At 36.2% G+C, this 23,321-nt stretch overlaps 1 protein-coding gene across 6 annotated transcripts in view; it reads right to left on the reverse strand.

Annotated features, from left to right (window-relative positions):
• Window positions 1–17,954, reverse strand: part of Arfgef1 (ARF guanine nucleotide exchange factor 1) — a 120,358-nt gene extending 102,404 nt beyond the window's left edge. Inside the window, exon 1 of one of the 6 annotated variants that reach the window (XM_078017122.1) lies at window positions 17,272–17,952. In XM_078017122.1, coding sequence (XP_077873248.1) covers window positions 17,272–17,395 — 124 coding nt within the window. In that variant the 5' untranslated portion in view covers window positions 17,396–17,952. Of the gene's footprint in view, window positions 1–2,079; window positions 2,102–17,271 lie in introns of those variants that run through there. The other 5 variants (XM_040294012.2, XM_005322938.5, XM_078017123.1 and 2 more) reach the window with 5 other exon arrangements.
• Window positions 17,955–23,321: the final 5,367 nt, after the last annotated feature.

Genomic DNA, 23,321 nt, shown 5'->3' on the forward strand with positions numbered 1-23,321 from the left:
AAATTTAAAAGAACTGAGACAGGGCTGGGTCTGTGGCTCGGTGGCACAGCGATTGCTTCGCATGTGTGAGGCACTGGGTTCAATCCTCAGCACCACATAAAAATAAAATAAAATAAATAAAGGCATGCTGTCCATCTACAACTACAAAAAAAAAATTAAAAAGATCTGAGATAATACAAATAAAATAGGAATCAAGAGGAATAACAGTAAGATTTCCAAACACTTAGAAATTAAAGACAATTCTAAATAATCCATATGTTAATAGGAAGTCCCAAGGGCAATTTAAAACAAAAAAAGAAACAAAACAAAAAGGACAATCAATTTTGTGGGATACACTGAAACACGCTGAATGGGAAACTCAACAACAAATACTTCATTAGAAAAGAGAAAATGGCTCTAAATCTAAGCTTCTCAGCTTAGGCAACTAGGGGGGAAAGTGCAGAATAAATCCAAAGCAAAAATCAATTAAATTGAAAACAGAAATAGGAAAAATAAATGAAAAAAGCTGATCTTTGGAAATATCGATACAATGAAAATTTCTGATTATCAGTGGGGAAAAAAGACACAGAACAGCACAGGGAAAAAAAAGACACAGAATAGTGGAATAAAACAGGGTACTATCACATACAATGCAGACATGAAAGGGACAAGGTGCAAACAACTCTACAAACATCAACTTGTCAATTGAGATAAATGGACCAATCCCCCCCACCAAAAGAACAAATAACCACATTTCTCCCAACATGGAATTAATATTTTAAATAGTTCTATAACTACCAAAGACATTGAATTAACAGTTCAAGAACTACAAAACATGAAATCTTGTAACTCAAATAGTTTGAAAAATTCTACCAATATTTATAAAAGAATTAACACCAATTCTATACATGTTTATAAAAAGCTTCTCAATTCATTTAATGAACTCAATGGTTTTTCTGGTTGGTTGGTTTTTTGTTTGGGGGCGGCGGATACCAGGGATTGAACTCGGAGACACTCAACCAGCGAGCCACATCCCAGCCCTATTTTTGTATTTTATTTAGAGACATGGTCTCACTGAGTTGCTTAGTGTCTCAATTTTGCTGAGGCTGGCTTTGAACTCTCAATCCTCCTATTTCAGCCTCCCAAGTTAATGCTGTTTTGATGATAAAAATGGATTGTTGCATAGAGTAGAATGAACTTGGTAAAGAGTAGCTATAAAAAAAATCCAACAACAGGAACTTGATATAAAAAATAAATACTTTCTCCTAAGATCTCAAACAAGGCAAGTACATTTGTACTCTCATTATTTCTATTCAACTTTGTACTAAATGGCAGGGGAAGGGCAGAGGAAGGGAGAGAAAAGGAGAGAAGAGGAATAGAAACATTTGGACTGAAAGGGAAAAAAATCATTTTTCCAAAGATGACATTATTATCTTAAGTAAAAAATTCCAAAAAATCCTGAAGAAATATCTCTTAGAATCTGCAAGTGAACTTGCAACTTATTGAGACCCCTATCTCAAAATACAAAATAAAAAAATTAAAAGAAATAGTCATGTAGCTTGACGATAAAGTACCCCTGGGCTCAATACCCAGTACAAAAAAAAAAAAAAAAGGTATAAAAAGGTAAGATTATACATTTTTTTAAAACTGAGCAATAAGAGGGCTGGGGTTGTAGCTCAGCGGCTGAGTGCTTGTCTTACGTGCGTGAGGCAGTGGGTTCAATCCTCAGAGCCACATTAAAAAAATAAATAAAACAAAGATATAATGTCCAACTTAAAAAAGAATTTAAAAAAAAGAGCAGTAAGAAAACAACCACCAAATTTTAAAATGGGTAAAATCAGACATTCCCCCATAAGAATGCATAGATTACAAACATACGAAAAGATGTTCAACACAGTCATTAAGGAATGCAAACAACCACCACAATGAGACAACCACATCTATTAAAATAGTAGTAGTTCAAAAATACTGACACTACCAAGGGTTGGTGAGAATGTGGAGCAACTGGAACTCACACACATTGCTGGTGGGAATGTAAAATGGTATAGCCACTTTGGAAAACAGTTTAGAAGTTTCTTATAAAGTTAAACATATACTTACCATATGACCCAGCAATCCCACTTCTGGGTACTTATCCTAGAGAAATGAAAACTTAAGTTCACATAAAAATCTGTACATGAATGTTTATAGTAACTCTAGTCATATTTCCCAAAACTGAAAACTCAATGAGTGACAGAAAAACAAACTAATACATCCACATAATGTAATAGTACTCAGTAATAAAAAAGGAACAAACTACCAATACATGCAACAATTTGAATGATTTTTTAAAAGCATCCTGAAAGAAGCCAGTATTAAAGATCACATACTATAGATCCAATATGACATTCTCGAAACAACAAAATTATATGACAGAATAGATTGGTGTTAGCCAGTGTTCAGGTATGTAAGGAGGGGTGTGGATATAAAGACACAGCAAAAGGGAATTTTTTGAAGTGCTTATATAGTTCTGTATATTGACTATGATAAAGGTAATAGAAATTTTCATGTGAATTAAAATTCATGGAATTGTACACCACAAATCAGAGGTAATTTCACAGTAAAAAAAAAAAAACAAAATTGTAAAGCAAAAATAAGATACCTAGGCTCATTCCCAGACTTAGTGAATCAGAATTTCCAGAATTGCAATGCAGTTGGTTGCATTTTTAAGAAGTGCCTTGGTTTATACTGGTGTATATCCTTTTAACACGATAAGCCTGATAAGGATGAGTACTTTTAACTCCTTCAAGTACATTTCTCTATCCATTCTGTCACTTCTTTAGGTAAAACTCTTATGACTTATCAAGCCAATTTATCTTTTACTTAGTGCTAGAGTGATCTTTAACAAGATAAAGTTCAAGCTCTTTAGCACGGCACATAAGACCTCCATGATTTGGCCTGTCTACCACTCTCATCTTTCTCTATGCCTTTTTTGTATTTCACAACCCAATAATAAAGGAATGCTGCAAATCCTATAAAAAAAGACCTACTGTTTCACACCTCTAGGCTTTTGTTCAAACTATGTCCTCTGCCTGAAACCCACTTCACCATCAATTTGCAAATACTTCTCAAGAGAGCCTCTATCATATGTTCTGTGTTACTCCTCAACCTAAAAATCTTTTAGTGGTTTTCCATCACCTATCACATTTTCCATGAGCCTCATCTCTTATCATTCCTGTTGTATACTTAAAACACTAATTGTTCCCCTACCTCTCACACAATTCATGCCTTAGTTAATGATGTTTCTCCCTTCCCCAGAATATTTTTCCCACTCATCTTTTCCTGGGTAAAACCCATGCATCCTTCTAAAATAAATAGCTATTATCTCCAAGAATTCTTCTCCTCCATTAAAGGCCAAGATAATTACACTTCTCTATTCTCATAGCTTCCTTTGGTTATTATAATCACAGCACTTACCTTATTATATTGCATTTTTTAAATATTAAATTTATTTTTTCATCCCTTTCAATTTACTTAAGAGCAAAGACCAAATTTTATATATTTATATTCCTTAAGCTGGAACAAAGAGACACTTAAGAGTTTCTTGAGAAGAGCAATAAATGAAAGAGAAATTTTACCAGATAACACACATCTCCTTTTCTCCGAAAGGAAAAAAGTGTCTAACCATGTGTCAGTAACACGTAAACCTCTACCTATAGCTCAGATCATTCTCCTAAGCTTATCATGTTATAAACTACTGTCAACTAAACACCTTAACTTGAATGTCCTACCTGCATCTCAATCTCAATTTAAATATAATGACTGTTTTTCTTCCTCAACCTCTTTATCTCAAAAGTGCTTCCTTATATTGTCATTTTTAAACCAATCCAAGAGCCCCAAATCACTTCATGAGAAACTTCAATATCATGCTACATCCTTACTTTCCTTCCTTCCTCATATCAAAGAGTTATAAAGTCCTATTGATTTGCTGAGATCTAAGCTTTCCATTTTCAGTGCCTCAGATTCAAGTACCCTCTTCTTCAAACCTGGGCATGGCAACAATTTATTAGTTCAATGGTCTCACTGCCTACCGTTCTGAATCCCAGCAATCTTTTTTTTATATAATGGCAACATGATTTTCTGAAATACATCATCATTTCACTCCTTTGCTTGGTACCAAAATGTCTATAAGAAAAAGCACAGCATAAAAAGGTCTTCAATGATCTGGCTTCTGCTTTCTTCCCTATATATCTCACAGTCATGATGAATTTCTTATAGTTCCTGAAGAACAGCCATGCTTTCTCATACCTCTATGCCCAAGCAGGAAGTTTTACCTGTAAAATTCTATAGTATAGTCACCTCGCAATCTTCCAAGACTGAGGTCTAGGGTGATAGAATTCTATCTGCTCCACAAAGGTATTCCTAATCCATGACCCCAATACCCACTACTACTCCTGGAAAAAAAAAATGATCAATTATTCCTTTAGGTTTCCATCAATTTCATATATTTCTATTATAATACCTACTTATTACTTATAACATCCATTTATTGCAAATCTGTCTCCTTCCATCCTAGGAGATTTATCAGTTCCTTCAAGGCAGGAATCACATGTGAATGGTCCCAGCTTCCCTAGTTATCTAATACAATTGTGAGACACACTGAAAGCTTCAACAAATGTTTATTAAATAAAATGGCAAAAGTTAATCAGTCTTTATATTGTCATCCCCTTATCCCACCACTAGGGATTGAATCCAAGGGCAGTTTACCACTGAGCTAGATCCCCAGTCCTTTTTCTTTTTTGAGACAAGTTCTAGTCAACTTGCCCAGGCTGGTCTTAAACTTGCAATCCTCTCGTCTCCACTTCCTGAATAACTGGGATGACAGCTGGGATCATGTGCCACCATGCCCAGCTTTTATGTTGTCTTTAACTCTATGGTAAAATCAGAATTCACAATAACAAAATTTAGTATACAGAACATTAGGTTGTCCCAAAAAACCACAATGAAGCAAAAATCTACTATTTTGCTTTTAAAAAAGGAAAACAACTAATAAACAGGTATTCATCTCCCATATACACAAAATAAGTTGGCAAAATTATGATGAGTGCCTACAACTTTTAAAGAATATACATTGCTCCTAAGTGCAAAGTAAAAAAGTTATTTTTAATACTTTCTCACTGCACCTTTATATACCTTTCTATCCTTTCTCTCACCTATAACCTCAAGCTATCCTTAGGTTATATTAGTTCCCTCAGGCCTATCCTAGTCCTGCTATGCCCTATAATGACCCATGCTCCAAAATTATTCCATTCTCTTATTATTTCAAAATTTATCATTCTATCAGTGGGGCAAAACTCATATGAAGGCAAGAGATTCCTCTCATGAAACTTAAGGACAGCATCCAACTTGAGTAACTAATGTTTAATATCCGCCCCCAAAAATATCCATTTTAAAAAAGGTAGTTATAAACATAAATAAGTAGTGAATTAATGTAATATGAAAATAGCTTTCTGAGACATTTCCTAATGGATGAGAAAGAGAAGGAAAAACATAAAGTTCATCCACTCTGAACTAAATGAATTATAATTGTCAGATCAGGTTGGGCAGGCAGCAACCAAAGTTGGCAGATTTAAAAGGGCTGCTGAGTTATACTACAATGGACACAATTTCAGCTCACTGATTTCAAGAAAGCACTTATCAATATGAAACATGAGAAAAAGAACAGCTACAACTCACAGTATTGTTTAGAAATTCAAATGAAATAAACAATACTCAATAAGTACTCAATAAGTTGCAGGTTCAACTGAAAAGAACTTGGTATTCAACTCCATAAAGAATGAAGATCCAAAATTTTGCATAAATAAATATTGATTTTTTTCAAAACTGGGTTTTCTATAGACATCATGTGACTTTGTGTCCTCTGTCTTCCACATCTAACTCACTTCTTTTAGCTGCTTCTCATTCCTCCTGGGGTCTAGCAAAAGCTTGCCATCAACCTATTTTTCTACACTACTGAATATTTTTTCATTCCATAATTTAGCAGTCACCTGGAGGGTAACAGCAACTGTTTTTAACTACATAATAATTTGTATTAAGTTGCTCCCATTTTTAAGTTGTCTCAACTTAACTTTAAATTTTGTCTTCATGAATCAAGAATATTTTCATTTATTAATGCTGAGATTCTGAGAGTTTACCAAGAAAAGAAAAAGATAAGGACAATTAATAGGAAGTGAATATAAATAGAATGATTTTTAAAATGGAACTGAGCACCATGCCTGGGGCCTTGTGCTTATAGTCCCAAATACTTGGAAGGCTGAGACCAGAGGATGGCCTGAGTCCAAGGGTTCAAGGCCAGCCCGGCTACTACAGCAAAAGCCACTCCCCCAAAAAAACAGCAAACAAAAGGAACTGAATTATTGTTACATTTGGATACTGGTCCATGATTTAAGGGTACCACCGGCCTTCCATTGGGTGTAACTTAGGTGGTGGGGCCTACTGAGAAGTCCTTAGGTTATTCAGGAGGGTACCCTTTCTGTTCTTGGCTAGAGATGTGACTTTTTATTCCTACACATGATCTTGACATCATTTACTACCGTCATCAAAGGCACCACACGTTTGAACATCTAAAATCCTGAGCTAAATAAACCTTTATTTCTCTTGAGATATCTGCTACAACTATTTCATTGTAGCAATGCAAAGCTGATTAATATAAATGTTTCGATATTTTTTAATGAAAAACTCAATATTAAAAATAAGAATTAAAAAAAAGGGTGTCTGTGTCTGTGGGTATTTGTTTTGTTTTGAGATGAGGTCTTACTGCATTGCCCCAAGCTGGCTTCAAATTAAAAATCCTTCCACCTCAGCCTTCCCAGTAGCTGGGATAACAAGTAAGTGCAAGAATTTAAAAATTCAAAAGAACTTAAAAAATGCAACATTCTTAAGAACATCTAATTTCCTAATATTTTAATTTCTTATATACTTCTGGGAGAACCAAATTATTAACAATGACTATCCTACACAAAATATTTGGGAACATTAATTTACTAAATCAACAAAACCTTTTTTCATTAAGAAGTTTTAGTCAAGCAAACTGGTAAAAAATATATATATATATATTCATTACACAGAACAACATTAGGCAAGCAAGAGTAGCAAAATCAAACAAAGCTCCTCATTTGCTGTTAATGAAAGATAATATTGCTTTTAAAAATGTAGGATAGAAAACATCAATGAGCCTGAATTTGTAGAAACAATTTGGAAGAATGTTACCAAAAATCCAATTTAATAATAGAAATCTGAAAATATTCGTATATATAATGTTGATGATTTTGAGAACCTAAAATTTTCTTAGGGAAACCAGAATTTTGAATATTAATTGCCTATTCAAGTGTGCTTTTTAAAATGTAAAAGAAAATTAAGATTTGAAAAAATATTTATGTCATTAGAAATAGCCAATTAGATAATAAGATAGTCACACACAAAGTTTTAAGATTTTTTTCACTGATTTTTTTTTTAAGGGAAGCATATGCTACAGATAACTAAGAATAGTACCTTTTCCACTCAAGAGTTTTTTCTAAAAGCCATAGAAACAGGGATTAAGAAGGGAAATAACAACAACAAAAAAACCTTTTTCTTCATATAACAACACAAATGCACTGCTCATTTAGGAGAAAAAAAATTCTTATAATTAACTCCAGTTTCTGCTCTTACATCTCATAACAGCTGTAGACCCAGAATTCAACAGTATTTGCTATAGAACTCCTATGCTCTAATAATTATAAAACTTATTTAGGGGCACCATTTATTTTTGAGCTTATAATTAACTGCTAACTGACATCAGACAATCTACACCTTATTTTTATTCTTCACATCAATAGAAGATTCACACAATTCCATTCTTATTTCTAAAGATAAATGCACATTAGAATTTACATACAACCTTTTGCTTGTCACTGCATTAAACACATTCTCAACAGGTTAAGTAATAAAACTTATGAAACAGAAGCATGAGAATCTAATAAAATAAGTGAAACAAAATAATCAACTTCTTCCCAACTATAACACTTTAAATCTAATGTATAAAAATCAAAGTTTAAAAATGCCGATTAATATATTAATAAGATGTTAAAAGTGAGCACTGGAGAACTTATAAGAAAAATCCTAAAATTATCTGGAAAAAACAGCAAGCAATATTATAAAATAATAAATAAAAGACAGTGAAGACTGATCAATTTTACTAGATACTGTAGTAGGTACTATGCTAATATAAATTGAAAATAACTCATTAAGTAAATAAATGTTATTTTTAAATTACTCAAGTAAAAATCCTACAGTTAAATAATCTACCAATTCAGAGGGAAAAAATGAACTTGTTAAATACATAACTCATAACCTGCTTTGGTATGAATGATTGGGTCCTCCCCAAATTCATATTTTGAAACCTAATCCCCAATGTGATGGTATTAAGAGGCAGGGCCTTTGGGATGTGGCTAGGTCATGAGGGTAGAGATCTCATGAATGGGGTCTTTTATAAAAGGAACCTGAGAGAACCCATTGCTTCTTTCACCAGTTAAGAACACAACTAGAAGGTGCTGTCTATAAAGATTGGACCTATACCCAGTCAGGGATCTTTGACTTCCCAGCCCCCAGAATTGTGAAAAATGAATATTTGTTGTTTCTAAATCACTCCATTTATGGTATTTTGTTATAGCAGCCAGAACAGACTAAGACATACCCTAAGAAATCTTAAGAAAAAAGTATGAACAAAATGAATAAAATTTATAGAAAGCAAAAGTAAAATTACTGTTACAGAGTTCTTGTCTATTTTATTTTTAGAAAAGAAAAATTGCAAAGGAAAGATGAAAAATAGATCAAAACCATAAATCTGAGTAGAGGACGTACCATCTTTTTTAATATTTATTTTTTGGTTGTACATGGACACAATAGCTTTATTTTATTTATTTTTTATGTGATGCTGAGGATCAAACCCTGGGCTTCACACGTGCTAGGCAAGTGGTCTACCCTAAGCCACAACCCCAGCCCCCCCCATCTTGTTTTCCTAATACTCTGTTGTAGACATGTACTTACTAGCACAGGTATAGTATGTTTATGGCAACCTTACTATTAGGAGCGAATTATAAGTGGCCATACTCTAACATGATGATCTCAAGCCTAAAAAGTATTTTAAATAGTTCTGTATATACAATAAAAATTCACAATTTTGCAGGAATTAACAAAAAGAATCTGTGTAGAATTTAAATGTAAATGTCATTCATACTAAAAATCATTTAAATAAACGACAGTATTAAAATGCTTAGTAGGAAGACAACACAGATATATAGAAAATACACATGAAATACTTATGAAAGAAAACTGAATATCATGACAATTAAACAATAATTACATTTAGTACTGTCAGAAGCCACTGAGACATAAGCTATTTTTTAGGTAACAAATTCATATTTGTAATTTTACATAAGAGGACATTTTAATAAGATTATTTTTATTTCAATTCTCAAAATTATTTGAAATGCTATAAGATATTAAAATAAAAAGCAAGTATTTTAAAACGGTAAAGGATACAAGTACAATAAAAACTAACCCATCCAGAATTCTGGGGCATTTATAGAATGGTCAAAATATCCAAAAGGCTTAAATTACCAAAACTTTTATATTTTTGCTCAAAAAAATTTTTTAAAGATACAGTTGGGAATGCACATGAATTTACTTAACTTTTATACAGTACACAGAACTATAACCATGTTTACATGATAAAGATTCAGGGATGCCATTATGTTGAACACATAAGAACATAAGTACCCTTGAGATTTACCCATGTTCAGAGCAATATTTTCCTGTATTTTTATTATCTGCTTGTGTTTTATCCTTTTTCTTCTTGTCAGTCCTTTTCTTTTTTACAGCAGCTCTTAATTTCCCTTTTATAACCTGTTACTTATATAGTATGGCAGTTAAGGGTGCAGGTTAGGACTGCCACAATAAGCCAAAAAGCAGGCACTGCACAAGTCCCAAGAAAGCTCTATGTAGATTCTGCAAAGGGACATATTCCAACTCCCCCAAACTCAGTTTCTTCATTTGAAATATGCAAATAGTAATAGTATTTAAGCATACAGGGTCCATTTTGAGGAAAGATGAAGATAAAGCCAATAAAATATTTGACACAAAACCTGGCATACACAGAGTAAACACTTAATAAATGTTAACCGTTCCTTTCTCCTATGATTGCCTCAGAAATTAAATAGCTCAAATTTTTGAAGAATATATTTGGTGCAGGGTACACCTGTACCCAGACTAGTGTGTGTCTGTAGAATAAAGTCTGGAAAAAATATTTCAAAAAGTTAATGAGTCAATGAGATAACTCGTCATACACAGGCTTATCATACAGCCCAGCAAGTCTATTCCCAGGTTATCTACCCAGGAGAAATAAAAATTAATGTCCACACAAATAATCTCAGCAGCTTTATTCATTCAACTAAATGTACACCAACTGGTGAATGGATAAGCAAAATAAGGTATAGTTTGAGCATCGTTAATGAGCATCGTTAATCTAAAATACTCCAAAATCTGAAACTTTCTGGATGTCATGTCAGCACTCGAAAGTTCCCGATTTGGGAGCATTTCATAATTGGATTTTTAGATTAGAGATGCTCAACCAGTCAATCTATACAAGTATTCCAAAATCTAAAAAACTGCAATCTGAAACACTTTTAGGCCAAACAATTTTGGATGAGGGACACTCAACTTGTATATCCAAACAAAGAAATACTATTCACTAACACAAAGAAATGAAGTATTGATACATGTACCAAAATGAATGAACCTCAAAAACATAATAAATATAAGCAGTCAGACACAAAATACCATCTATATAAACTGTGTTTGGACGAAATGCCCAGAAAAAAAGACAGAAAGTAGACTAGTAGATGTCTGGAGTTTGGGGTGGCAACAAGATTATCTGCAAATGGGTACTATGGATCTTACTGGGATAATAGAAATGTTCTAATATGCTAAAAATCATCACCTTAAACTGGTAAATTTTATGGTATGTAAATTATGCCTTAATAAAAAATTTTTTAATAGTCAACAGTGGCTATGATAGAGCATTCTCCTAGTATGCACAGGCCTAACTCCAACCTCTGCCTCCATTTTTGCATGGGCTTCTTTCTTTGTATGCCCCTATGTCCTCTCTCCTCCTTATAATAGTCATTGGATATAGTGCCCACTTTCAATCCAAGGTGGTTTCAGATTGAGATCCTTAACTAATTTATTCTACAAAGATCCAATTCCAGAAAGAAACCAGACAAGTGAGAAGCTCATTCTCTTTAGAAAAACAAAAAACAAAACTCACTGGAAAAAACTTGAAAACTAATTTTGAAATTGTTTTGTATCATTCTCAGCAGAAAATATCCTACCTTTTTGGGTCTATTTCTCAATAGTCAATATCCATCAAGAAATTCTATCATTTAAAAAATTCCAATACATGTAAAGAGTAGGATGAAAACGTTTTACTACACAAACACCTATTTCCCATAAATGTTCTCTCTTCTAGTATTTCCTATCAAGGTGTTGCTATCTCCAACCACCCTGGAGCTCCAGCTACAAACTGGATGTCATCCCCTTGGTCATCCAATCAACCTATCAGCAAATTGTGTAGATCCTTTCAGAATATACTTCAAATACAAACAATGCTCACCCTTCCTCTACCACCAGCTTTGTCTAGGTCTCCATAGTCTCTGGCCAGGTGGGCACTTACAATGTAAATGTTCTATTACTTCCCTATTCAAAACTCTCCTGTGGATTCCTACAGTTAGAATAAAATTCCAAATTAGCTTTCCTCTCTCCCAGCCACACAAGCCTCCTTATATCCTGAAGACCACAAACCCATCTGCCTGTTCCCTGTTTCTGCTTCATCCAGGTTTCTGTAAGGCTGAATCCTGACTCTGTCACCTATCTGCTCAAATGCCACTTCACAAAGAGGCCTTTCCTGACAACCCTATCTAAAGTAGCACTGCTGCCCTCCCTTTACCCTTCTATACTATTTCCTCAGCTAATAATCTGATAACATAATATATATTAGTTTGTGTTTTTTATCATCCTCACCTTACAAGAATATTAAATTTCTTAAAAGCATGTTCCCTGCTATATAAGCAGTAATGGGGCAGTACCTGAAATAAATGAGGAATTCCATAAATATCTGAGTGAAGAATATACCTAGTTCTTTCATTTGATTTTTGAGATTGGGTCCTCAATATGTTGCCCAAGCTGGTCTAGAACTCCAGGGCTCAAGCAATTCTCCCTCTCAGCTCCAGAACAGATAGGACTATGTGTGGAACTGTGTGTGTCATCATGCCCAGCAAAAATATGCCTAGTTCGAAATGGCAATAATTTATTCATCTACTTTTCATTTTCTATTATCCCTCCTCCATTATGTGAGGAATACTATGACAAATATTTCCCCAAATTATGTGCCATTCAATTTTTTCTGTAAAACCTTACAGTTAGTTACCTGCCACAAGATAGAGTAAGAAAAAAGAGTTAGTTAGCAAACTAGTCCTCCAATCATGTTCATTCCAATTGCTTCTTACTTTTTCTTCTCCTCCTCATAATTTCAGCAGGACAACTGCTTCCCCAAAACATATGACTATTCTCAAGGAGAGAATGATTAGTTAAGATTACTATATTATATTACTATTATTTCCACCTCATCTTTGCCCCAAAGCAATTTCCCAGGAATAATGTGTCCTAAAGGCATTTAACTCATTAACAGATTGAAAAAGGGTGAAGTAAATTTAGAAAAAACTAAACAAAATTGAACAAGTTTCTTCTTGGAACAACTTTTCAGAATCTAAATGCTATTTATGCATATTTTAAACTTACGGAAACAGATTATATACTGTAAACCAAACTCACATTTTTCAACCTAAACTTAAATTTTTCAAAGAGATTCTCTAAAAACCAGGACTCTATGATGTTTATTTTATTCATTGCTATCTATCCCAGAGCAAGAACACTTAAAACCAATCTGAGATGTGAAAGAAAACAGGATTTTTCTTTCATTCATTATACTCATCTCTTTCAGCCATCTCAAAAATTCAGGCAGCCTAACTTACTGAAAACAACTTTTACTTCAGATCAAGAAAGGTTAAAAGGCAACTTGCTAAATGATTTAAATTATAATTAAAGAGTTCAGTGTCTGCAGGATATTGTTTCAGGATAAATCATTTTTTTCACATAAATGGCAAAGATTGACAATAAACAAAGTTACCAAAAGCAGCATAAAACCAGGGCCAAAAGCATTCTGTTAATTTCCCCTCATTTATCCCTTTTTTTATAATACCAGCAGCCAAAATAAGAGTAGAATTAGTAAGGCCTTGGAAGGGAAGCACATTCTATGAAGTTTTCAGTCTCAGTATCATAGTTACATTTCTGGGGGAAAATGTAACTATAGGTAATACAGTCATGCTATAAGACAATTAAATCAGTATGATCACTGAACAATATGATGAACAACAAATTCACACCATCTCTGATAAAAAAAAAAAAATGACGAATACTTCTTTCTCCATCATCCTTTCATATCCCTACAGGAAACCCCCTAATCACTGCCCCTACATGTCTCCCTTCTCTTTAAAGTCTTCTTTAGATTACCCCCTTTCATTCCTATTCTGTATCAGTGCCAATTCCCAACCAAGAATAGTTCTAACATTTACAGAGTATCTTCATGGATATTTGAAGTCAGAAGGTAGAAGTTGAACTAGTCACAGCGCTAACATCAAAGAAACTTTTGGAGTATGTTTCACCTGCACCCTACTCAAGAAATAAACAATGCTACCTTCAAGCCCAATCCCAAAACAATCCTAAATTCTTTGCAACTAAAAATAGATCAGCTGTTGTCTCATCTGCCAGCAGATGGCCTGACTATTTTTAATTCAAGATTCTCAAGAGCAGGAGTGGATCAGACTAAGCTAGGGCAGCCTAGACGCCTTCACTCAGTAGAGCTAAACCTTCACTGCAGAGAGCTGTAGTAAGGCAGGTACCAAAAGAGGGCAACCTGGAGCTGTTCAGGGGCCTGTGGGCTTCATTCACATCAACTATAACAATGAAGGCAGAGAGTTTTGTTGTTGTTTTCACCATTTTTCAAAATCAAATCTGACAGGTATGAAAAATCTAAAGAAGGTTTTAAATAACCCTACGAACCTTTTATTTTTCTTTTTGTTTGTCTGTTTGTATGAAAATAAAAATTCCTTTGTGGAGTGTTTTTGAGAATGTTGTGCTGATTAAGAAAAACCTCCCCTAACCTAAATGATGTTTTCTAAAAGTCATAGTTCTTACCCCCGCCCCCCCCAAAAAATCATGTTCTTAAGAATACAGATAAGCTATAATTTCATGAATATTATTTACAAAAAAAATCTTATTTTTAATTAGTCACTGTTAAAAGACGGTTGAATTAATTTTGAATACTCAGTGCTCTCTAATCTACTCATACACCAATAAGATGATTTTCAAACAAAAATTTAAAAATAGGTAAGTCTGGCATATCACTTATTGCTTGTTTATTAACCATTTCCCTTCAACTTCATGGTAAGTGTTCGATAAGTATTTGAGAGGAAAATGAATACAGGCAGGCAAACTTAGAGGGGTTATAACACCACACAAAATGACCTCTGTATCTCCACCACCAACCTCTACCTACTCTAGACTGGAGATGGCCAAATCAGGCCATTCCAGATAGCTTTCCCAAACTGCCTGAGAGCTACTAGATTATCAAGAGACCAAAGTAGGTCTGAACTAGGTAAAGAGAAGGGAGATCTATGGTAGTTTCTAGGATCAGCACACATTTGGGGATACCATCTTACTACAAGATATTATTCTTTCTGCAAAGATGAACCAGGTTATCCCTATCAACTTATACATGAGTGATAATATGGATAGATAATTGAAAGTAACAAAGTTTTATCAGGAATCAGCTACCATGAAATTAAACAGAGGTTTACTTTGTAGAGTGCTAAATATAACTTTTCTGAAATATGGGGAAAACAACTGATATATCTCAAGTAAAGATAGTTCTTTGGTGCCTAGCCCCTGCCTAGGTAATCATATTCCTCAAAATAAATGTCTGCTAACTATATGCAGGAACAAAAAAGTAAACTGGCAAAATCTGAAACAACCTTGGTATGGCTGGCACACACAGCACCAAGTAATTTCTACCTTTAGAAATGGCAAGGACCTGAGGTGGGGATATGGCTTAGTTGGCAGAATGCTTGCCTTGCATGCGCAAGGCCGGGAGTTCAATCCCCAGCACCACAGGAAAAAAAAAAAAAAAAAAAGGCAAGGACCCATTTACACAGCTATAAACTCCAATCTAGAGTGGCATGAACACTAAACACACAAGTTAAAAAAAGTACAATCGCATTCATGGAACATAAGAGGGGATGTGACCATATAATCATTGGCATTCATGAAACAACAATTTGACCGTATAATCATTAAGTTCAACACTCTATTTTTACAGAGAAGGAACTTAAGGCCCAGGGACTTGCCCAATAATACTTCAGTATAACAAAATTGGGATCAAAACCCAGGATCCCAGATCCTCATGCTCATGAGCTCTCCATTAAAACACGCTTACTTATATTAGCATTTTGGAGAGGGGAATATATATATATATATAGCTATACAATGTGCTCCATTTCTTTAGATATTTATAATTTAACACATTAAAAATATATTCTAACATGGAAAATCTGAGTTCTCAAAAACTAAAACTTTAATTTGAATCTCTTACGTTCTTTACCCTGCTAAGTTATTCACAAGCCTACATATGATTCTTTTAGAAATCTTAAAAATCACTTCCTCCCTCAGGCTACCCCAATTTAATAATTATTCCTTTCAGGGCCCAGATACATTTTCATCTTTTGCCACTATACAACTGTCTTCTTATCCACCTGGAATAGTCTTTTGTTGGCTATCACAAAATGGGAACTTCTATCAATGAGAGAAGCAAAAAACTAAACCTAAGCTCACTATATACAAACAAAAATTTTAGGCTGAAATTTTTCGATCATTTTTTCATATCATCAATTTTAAGGATTCAGAAAAGAAAAAAACTGCATGGGGAATACTATAGCAAGCTATTATATTTACTTTAATAATTAAAAGGCAAAGTTGGTTTTAAGCTGTCTTGACCCCTTACTTTAGCATACGTAAGCTATTACAGGGTTTTCCCCCAATTCATGAACGTTTTCTTCCCAAAGCCCATTTAGCAAGCTTCATTGTTGCCAATTTGACCTGGGCTATTTCTAGCACTATAAAATAAAGTGTAAGCATTAGGAATTTATCTTTGTGCTAAATGTCCCGGTCTTTCATAAGGATATCACCTTGGACAGTTGCGATCTATCAGTGTTCCCTAAAACAACTCCTTACATGCCTACCCGGGCTGTAGGTATTGTTTGGATTTTTCCCTGCTGCAGGCTTCATTACACTAGATCTCTTCCATCTGAACTATAAATCACAATTGAAGCTTAAGAGCAGCTGCCACTGTCCAGACATGTGGCTGGTGGGTGTCATTGTCTTTTTCATTTTCCCCCATTTCAAACCTATCCTTCCTGTGTTACCTAAAGCTACTTTATCTAAAGATTCCTTTCTTCCCCATTTTGACACCGCCGCCCCCACCCCTTAACCTCTGGTCTTGTTCTTCCAGGTCAGCCCAGTCAGCTACAACATTACTTTATGTTTTTCCTGTGGCGGAGGCGGAGAGATGTCAGAACGGGCTGCACCTCCAGCAAACCCGTTCTCCAGACTGTCAACAAGGGAACAACTTCAGTCTATCTTCCCAAAGTACCACGCCAAACGATAAAGTTATTGTAATTACGATACGGAACCCTTCCCACACCCAATCTTGACATATCGGCCCCACCTCAATTTCCAAGCTAATAAACAACAGCTCATCTTCTGCTTCATCACAAAGGGTGGTAGCCTGTCCGCACCGCACGGTCCATCAACAAAATCCTCTCTCTCTCTCCAGTCAAACCCTCAAACACAGGTACCCCTTGATCCTCAACCGTGCCGCGTTCCCCAAACCCAGTTGGATGCCCTTCCTTCTCCACCCCTCCAGTGCCCCACATCCAGCCGAGTTAGTGTCAACTCCAGCCAGACAGCGGAGAGCTCCGCGAGCGCTTCCTGAGGTCAGCCGCACGGGTCTAGGACAAGCTCCCGGCGACCCCACCTTCCGCCAGGTCGCCCCCCCCCCGCCCCCTCTCCCGGCCACCCAGACCCCCGGGCCTCCTTCCCGCTCACCTAACGCCACCTCGCAAGCTTTGCGTAGCTGGGAGTGATGTGCCTTCTTCACTTCCTTGTCAGCCAAAATCTTCTCCAGGGCCCGGGTCAGGAACATGTTCTTCGTCTTCTTCCCCTCATACATGGACGCAGAGAAGGAGGCGGCGGTTCTTCCGACCCGCGGCTCCCAGCGGCTGGAGGGGAGGTGGGGGAGGAAGAGAAGAGAAAGGAGAGGAGGTGGAGGTGGGGGAGAGGAGGCGTGGAGGGCAGCGGCAGGATCAGGAAGGGGCGGGCGAGCGAGACCAGCCGCGGTGTCGGCGAGGGGCGGCGAGGACCGCCGCCCCCGAAAGGCCGCCCCTTGAGGGCCGCGCCCGTCGGGCCTCCGCTTCTCGCGGCCCGGGGGTCGCTTCCCGGCCGCCCCCCTCACTCGTTCCTCCGGCCCGGCGGCGGCGAGGAAGCCTGGCCCGGGCAGCCGTCTTCCGGAGACCGTGGACTGAGGCGGCGGCGGCGGCGGCTCAGAGGCCCGGCGAGAGCAGGGCTGTCCTGGCTACTGTGGGGATTAGCACCCGCCGCGGCCGCGGACTGGCCTCCATCACCGCCGACCTGCCCCGGCCGCCATGTTGGGAGGAAACGACGCGTCACGCAGCGGCCGAACGGCTGCAGAGGAGGAAACGGCGGTGGCGGTGCTGCCTGCCCAGAGCTGCCGCGGCGCCGGGAGGCAAGGGGCGGAGGGTGACGCGGGCGGAGCGGCCCGAGCTGCGGCGCTACGGCGGCCCGGCGGGGTCTCGCCGCCTCCTGCGTTCGCCTGCAGGGCGGCGTGGGGCGTGGCGGGCGTCCTGCGGCGCGGAGCCTGGCCCTTAGGGCTCCTCCGGGCCGGTGGAGAGCTTGGAGGACCCCTGGGGGCCCGGCTACTGCCGGCTGCCCAAAACTACTGGCTACTGTGCACGTAATTCGACTTTCTGGTGAACCTGTCGGTAGGAGCACAGTCCCTTCCATTCCAGGGGTCACAGAATAATCCGCATCGCTCATTCTCAGCCGCACTGGGTTTCGACCTACCGACTCTAAATTTCGTTCCCAGGTGCAAGAAATTCCTGTGCAGGACCGTGCCCTCCGACCACCTCAGGGAGGACTCTCTTTTGGGAAAAGTAAGCTAAAACCAATTGTCAAGGATTCACGAATTATCACTTTTTCATCTCTCTGTAGGATAAATCGGTAAACTAGATTTCAGGTCCTTTCTGAATTGTCCCTGAAGTTTAAGGTAAATGCTTCTGACAGAGGTCCCTTTGAGAGCCCTGTGTTTCTGTACCTTTAATATTAAGATTCGGTTCAGGATGTGTAAACCAGTTCCAGAATGGAAAAGCTTTAAGTATAGACAGATTAACACACGTGACCATGAGTCTGCTTTAGTATCAGTTCAATTTTCTGCAGTGTTCCCTTCTCAGCAAAAAATTGTAAAGAATGCCATAAAATACATGCGGATAATGTTCATGATGATCTAGAAGAACGTCTCTAAGTTCCAAACTGCTGTATGGTTCCATCAGCACAGGGTCTTTAATGACTAGGCTATGCCTTTCACTTTTCTTTTCCTTACTTTGCTTTAACTGTGGGTTTGTCCTAATGCAAATATCCAAACCTAAGGATGTAAAACCTGTGAAATGACAAGATTAAAGCCATAGAAAATACAAATGGAAAACTTGAAGGTGACGCAGAGTTAAAGAGAAGGAGTAGATAAATTTTTAAAAGTTGATTGTTCTGAGAGATCCATAAATTCATTGATTTTATTTTAAAGAATACCTAGATTCTTGGAAATTCAAGATTTATTGTACCAATATAATATTGATTTATCTATACACTCTAATATATTATAAACTTTTTGAGAACAAGCTCTATTTCTAATTTATTTTTGTTTCTTCATAATACCAGTGTTGTGCCAGTACTGTCAAAAGTATCATATGATCACCAAATCTCTCTTTTCTTCTTCCTCAGTACTGAGTTGCATTACATTCCCCTTCACACCTGCAGTTAGATGTAGCCATTAGGCTTAGCCCATTAAAAACAAAACAAAACAGAACCAGAAAACTTTCCCCAAGCTATCTTCCATGCTCTTTCTCCTTTTCTGGCCATATACTAAAGAAGCAGAACCACAAATTAGGAGTTTGAGTTTCTGAACTACCCTTGGAGCCATCTGCCCAATAGGAATACCAATATCAGACTTTATGTGAGCAAAGTAAACTCTACATATTTTTAGTAGTATTTAATCAGACCAAATTTTTGAAGACCAAGCATACAAGAAAAAATAATGCTGGCATTTAGTAAAAGATGAGAAATATTGTTTAAACAAAACAGTAATCATTTTTGCTGCAATCACAATAATGGCATGAGTAGCCTAAGAAAACCCATTTCCAAAATTAATCAAGCCTATCTTCTGGCTTTTTGTATGGCAGGTCCTGTAAGCTGATTTGATATTCCTCTTTCACCAGTGTACTTGTTTTCCAATTGTTTATTAAGGACAAAAATGAATAAAGTATGTCTTTAAACTCACGGTGTCTGCTCATTATCTTATTCAAAAAGTATCAATACATTAGACAATGCAGACAGAGGGAGATTATGGTAGAATTTGGGAAAAAAAATAGAAGAGTTAATTTTTACTAAATAAGAGATTATTAACTAAGGACTTTCCAAAAAATTAGAATGTAGTTGCAAAACAGTTATAAATCTAGAACCATAAGTTAGAAGTAATAGAATTTTCCATCTATTGATTTTAAACCATCCAATGCTAATTTTTACAGAATAATGAAAATGAGCCAGATGCAGTGTACAACTGAATTGGCTCAAGAAGCTGAGGCAGGAGGATCACAAGTTCAAAGCCAGCCTCAGCAACTTAGCAAGGGCCTAAGCAACTTATTGAGACCTTGTCTCAAAATCAAAAGGGCTGGGGATGTAGTTCGGTGGTTAAGCGCCTCTGGGTTCAATCCCCAGTACTAAAATAATAATAATAAATAATAAAAACTAAATTAAAAGTATATGCTCTTAAATCTCTGTAGAATTTTAAAATATGATGTTCTCTAGGTGAATGGAAACTTATTTTCAATCCATAGTACTTTCTTGTGTACACTTTAATTTTTCCTGTAAAAGTTGTATAATGATTTTACTATTTTCTTGGTATTTACTTTGTATGAAATCTAATAAGCCTTGTCACTTTACACAACTCAGTTATGTATGTTATTGTTATTCCTCATTTTCAGGTAAGAGAAAAAACGAGAGGTTAAGTCAATTGTCCAATGTTACAATGTGGCAGAACCAAATAAAAATCTGTTTGTCACTTGCCAAAGTCGTTTTATCCTATTTCTTTCTTCTTAGTCACGCATATGTACATATACACATATATATATCCATTTTAAAATCTTTTCACTAATAATGTGCTATAATTATTTTAACGTAGGACCACATTTTATTTTGCCTACCCTCAACAACTATTATGTTGAACTGAATGTTAAATATTAATCACTAAGTGGGAATTAATCTTTCTGGTGAGACTGTTTTTTTTCCATTTTTTAAAATTTGTTCTAATTAGTTATACATGACAACAGAATGCATTACAATTTGTTGTACACAAATGGAGCACAACTTTTCATTTCTCTGGTTGTACATAATATAGAGTTGTATCACATGTGCAGTCATACATGAACCTAGTGTAATCATGTTCATCTCATTCCACCCTCTTTCATGTCCCCATGTCCTCTCCCCTCCCTATCCTCCCCTTTGCCCAAAGTTCCTCCATTCTCCCCATGCCCCACCCCCATTATGGATCAGCATCCACTTATTAAGAGAACATTTGACCTTTGGTTTTTTGGGGATTGGCTTATTTCGCTTAGCTTGATATTCTCCAACTCCATCCATTTACCTGCAAGTGCCATAATTTTTTTTCTCTTTTAATGCTGAGTAATATTCCATTGTGTATATATACCACAGTTTCTTTATCCATTCATCTATTGAAGGGCACTAGGTTGATTCCACAGTTTAGCTATTGTGAATGGAGATGCCATGAACATTGACGTGGCTGTGTTACTATAGTGTGCTGATTTTAAGTCCTTTGGGTATAGAGTGAGGAGTGGGATAGCTGGGTCAAATGGTGGTTCCATTCCAAGTTTTCTAAGGTATCTCCATACTGCTTTCCAGATTGGTTGCACCAATTTGCAGTGCTACCAGCAATGTATAAGTGTACCATTTTCCTCACATCCTTGTCAACACTTCTTATTGCTTGTATTCTTGATAATTATTATTCTTACTGGAGTGAGATGAAATCTTAGAGTAGTTTTGATTTGCATTTCTCTAATTACTAGAGAAGTTGAATATTTTTTCATATATTTGTTAATCAATTTTATATCTTCTTCTGAGAAGTGTCTCTGTTCAGCTCCTTAGCCCATTTATTGTTTGGGTTATTTATTTTCTGGTGTTAAATTTTTGGAATTTTTTTATATATCCTGGAAATTAGTGCTCTATCTGATGTGTGGGTGGTAAAGATGTTTTCCCACTCTGTGGCACTCTTTTCACATTATTTATTGTTTCCTTTACTGAGATGAAACTTTTTAGTTTGAATCCATCTCATTTATTAATTCTTGATTTTATCTCTTGTGTGTTAGGAGTCTGGTTAAGGAAGTCGGGACCTAATCTGACATGATGAAGATTTGAGCCTACTTTTTCTTCTATTAGGTGCAGGGTCTCTGTCTCAGACTGGGTTTTAAAAAAAATTTTAATAGGAATTTTTAAAAAGTAAAAGCCTGCCTTTTAAGAAAATTGAATTTATAGTTTAAAACCTTCTAGATAAAAGAATATTCTAGGACCAGAAGTTTTCACTAGTGAATTCTATCAAACATTTAAAGAAGAAATGACTCTTTCAGGGGGATAAAAAGAGAGAGAGGAGGGAACATTTTTCAGCTCATTTTATTATGAGGTCAGCCTTACATTGAAGCTAAAACTAGATTTTATAAAAGTACAAAATAGACCAATATCCTTCATAAACACAGACCAATATCCTTTATAAACACAGATGTGAAGATTTTCAACACAATATTAGCAAATCAAATTTAACAATACGTGAAAAGAAAAATACACCAGGACCAAGAGGGGATTTCTCTTGGGAATGCAGACTGGTTCAGTATTAAGAAAATTAAGTGATGTCATTGATCACATTAACAGAGTAAAAAGGAAAAACCACATGATCATATCATTCAATGAAGGAAAGACATCTGACAAAATTCAACATCCATATCCTGAGAAAATTCTCAGCAAACATCCTCAACCTGACAAAAGATATCTTAACAGTAGCATCAGAAAATCTACAGCTAACATATTTAATGGCAAGAACTGGAAACAAAGCAAGAATGACTCTTCTCATGACCACCATTCAACCCTATACTGGAAGTCCTAGTAGTTATGACAAGACAAGGAAAAGAAAACAGAGGGACATTGCTTAGAATGAAAAGAAACCAAGCATCCTTATTCACATTCAAGATAACCCTCTATATAAACAATCTCAAGGAATCTATATAAAAAGAAAACTACTAGAACTTAGAGTTTAACAAGATTACAGGATACAAAGTTAATGTGTAAAAATGAATTGCATTTTTATATATTACAATGTGCAATTCAAAACAAAAACCTTAAACATATAATTTACATTTCAGCCAAGAATTTATATTTGTTTATAAATCTAACATATACATGATCCATATCCTGAAAACAACAAAATGCTACTGAGAGAAGTCAAAGAAGAACTAATGTCAATCTGATCTAAAGGTTCAGTGCAATTCTAATTCTACAGTTATAGATAAGTGGATTCTAAAATTTATATGGAAAGGCAATGTAACTAGAGTAGTCATAAGAATTTTTTAAAGAAATTAGAATAACCACAGTATAGTATTGGTTAATAGGTAGATGTATAGGTCACAGAAAAATATAGAAAGTACAGATATAGAACCTTAGATATATAGCCAAATGATTTTTGACAAAGGTGTGGAGAAAATTCAGTGAAGAAAGAATGACCGTTTGAAGAAATGATGTTGATGTCA

Source organism: Ictidomys tridecemlineatus, chromosome 7, assembly GCF_052094955.1.
Source record: "Ictidomys tridecemlineatus isolate mIctTri1 chromosome 7, mIctTri1.hap1, whole genome shotgun sequence".
Lineage (NCBI taxonomy): Eukaryota > Metazoa > Chordata > Mammalia > Rodentia > Sciuridae > Ictidomys > Ictidomys tridecemlineatus.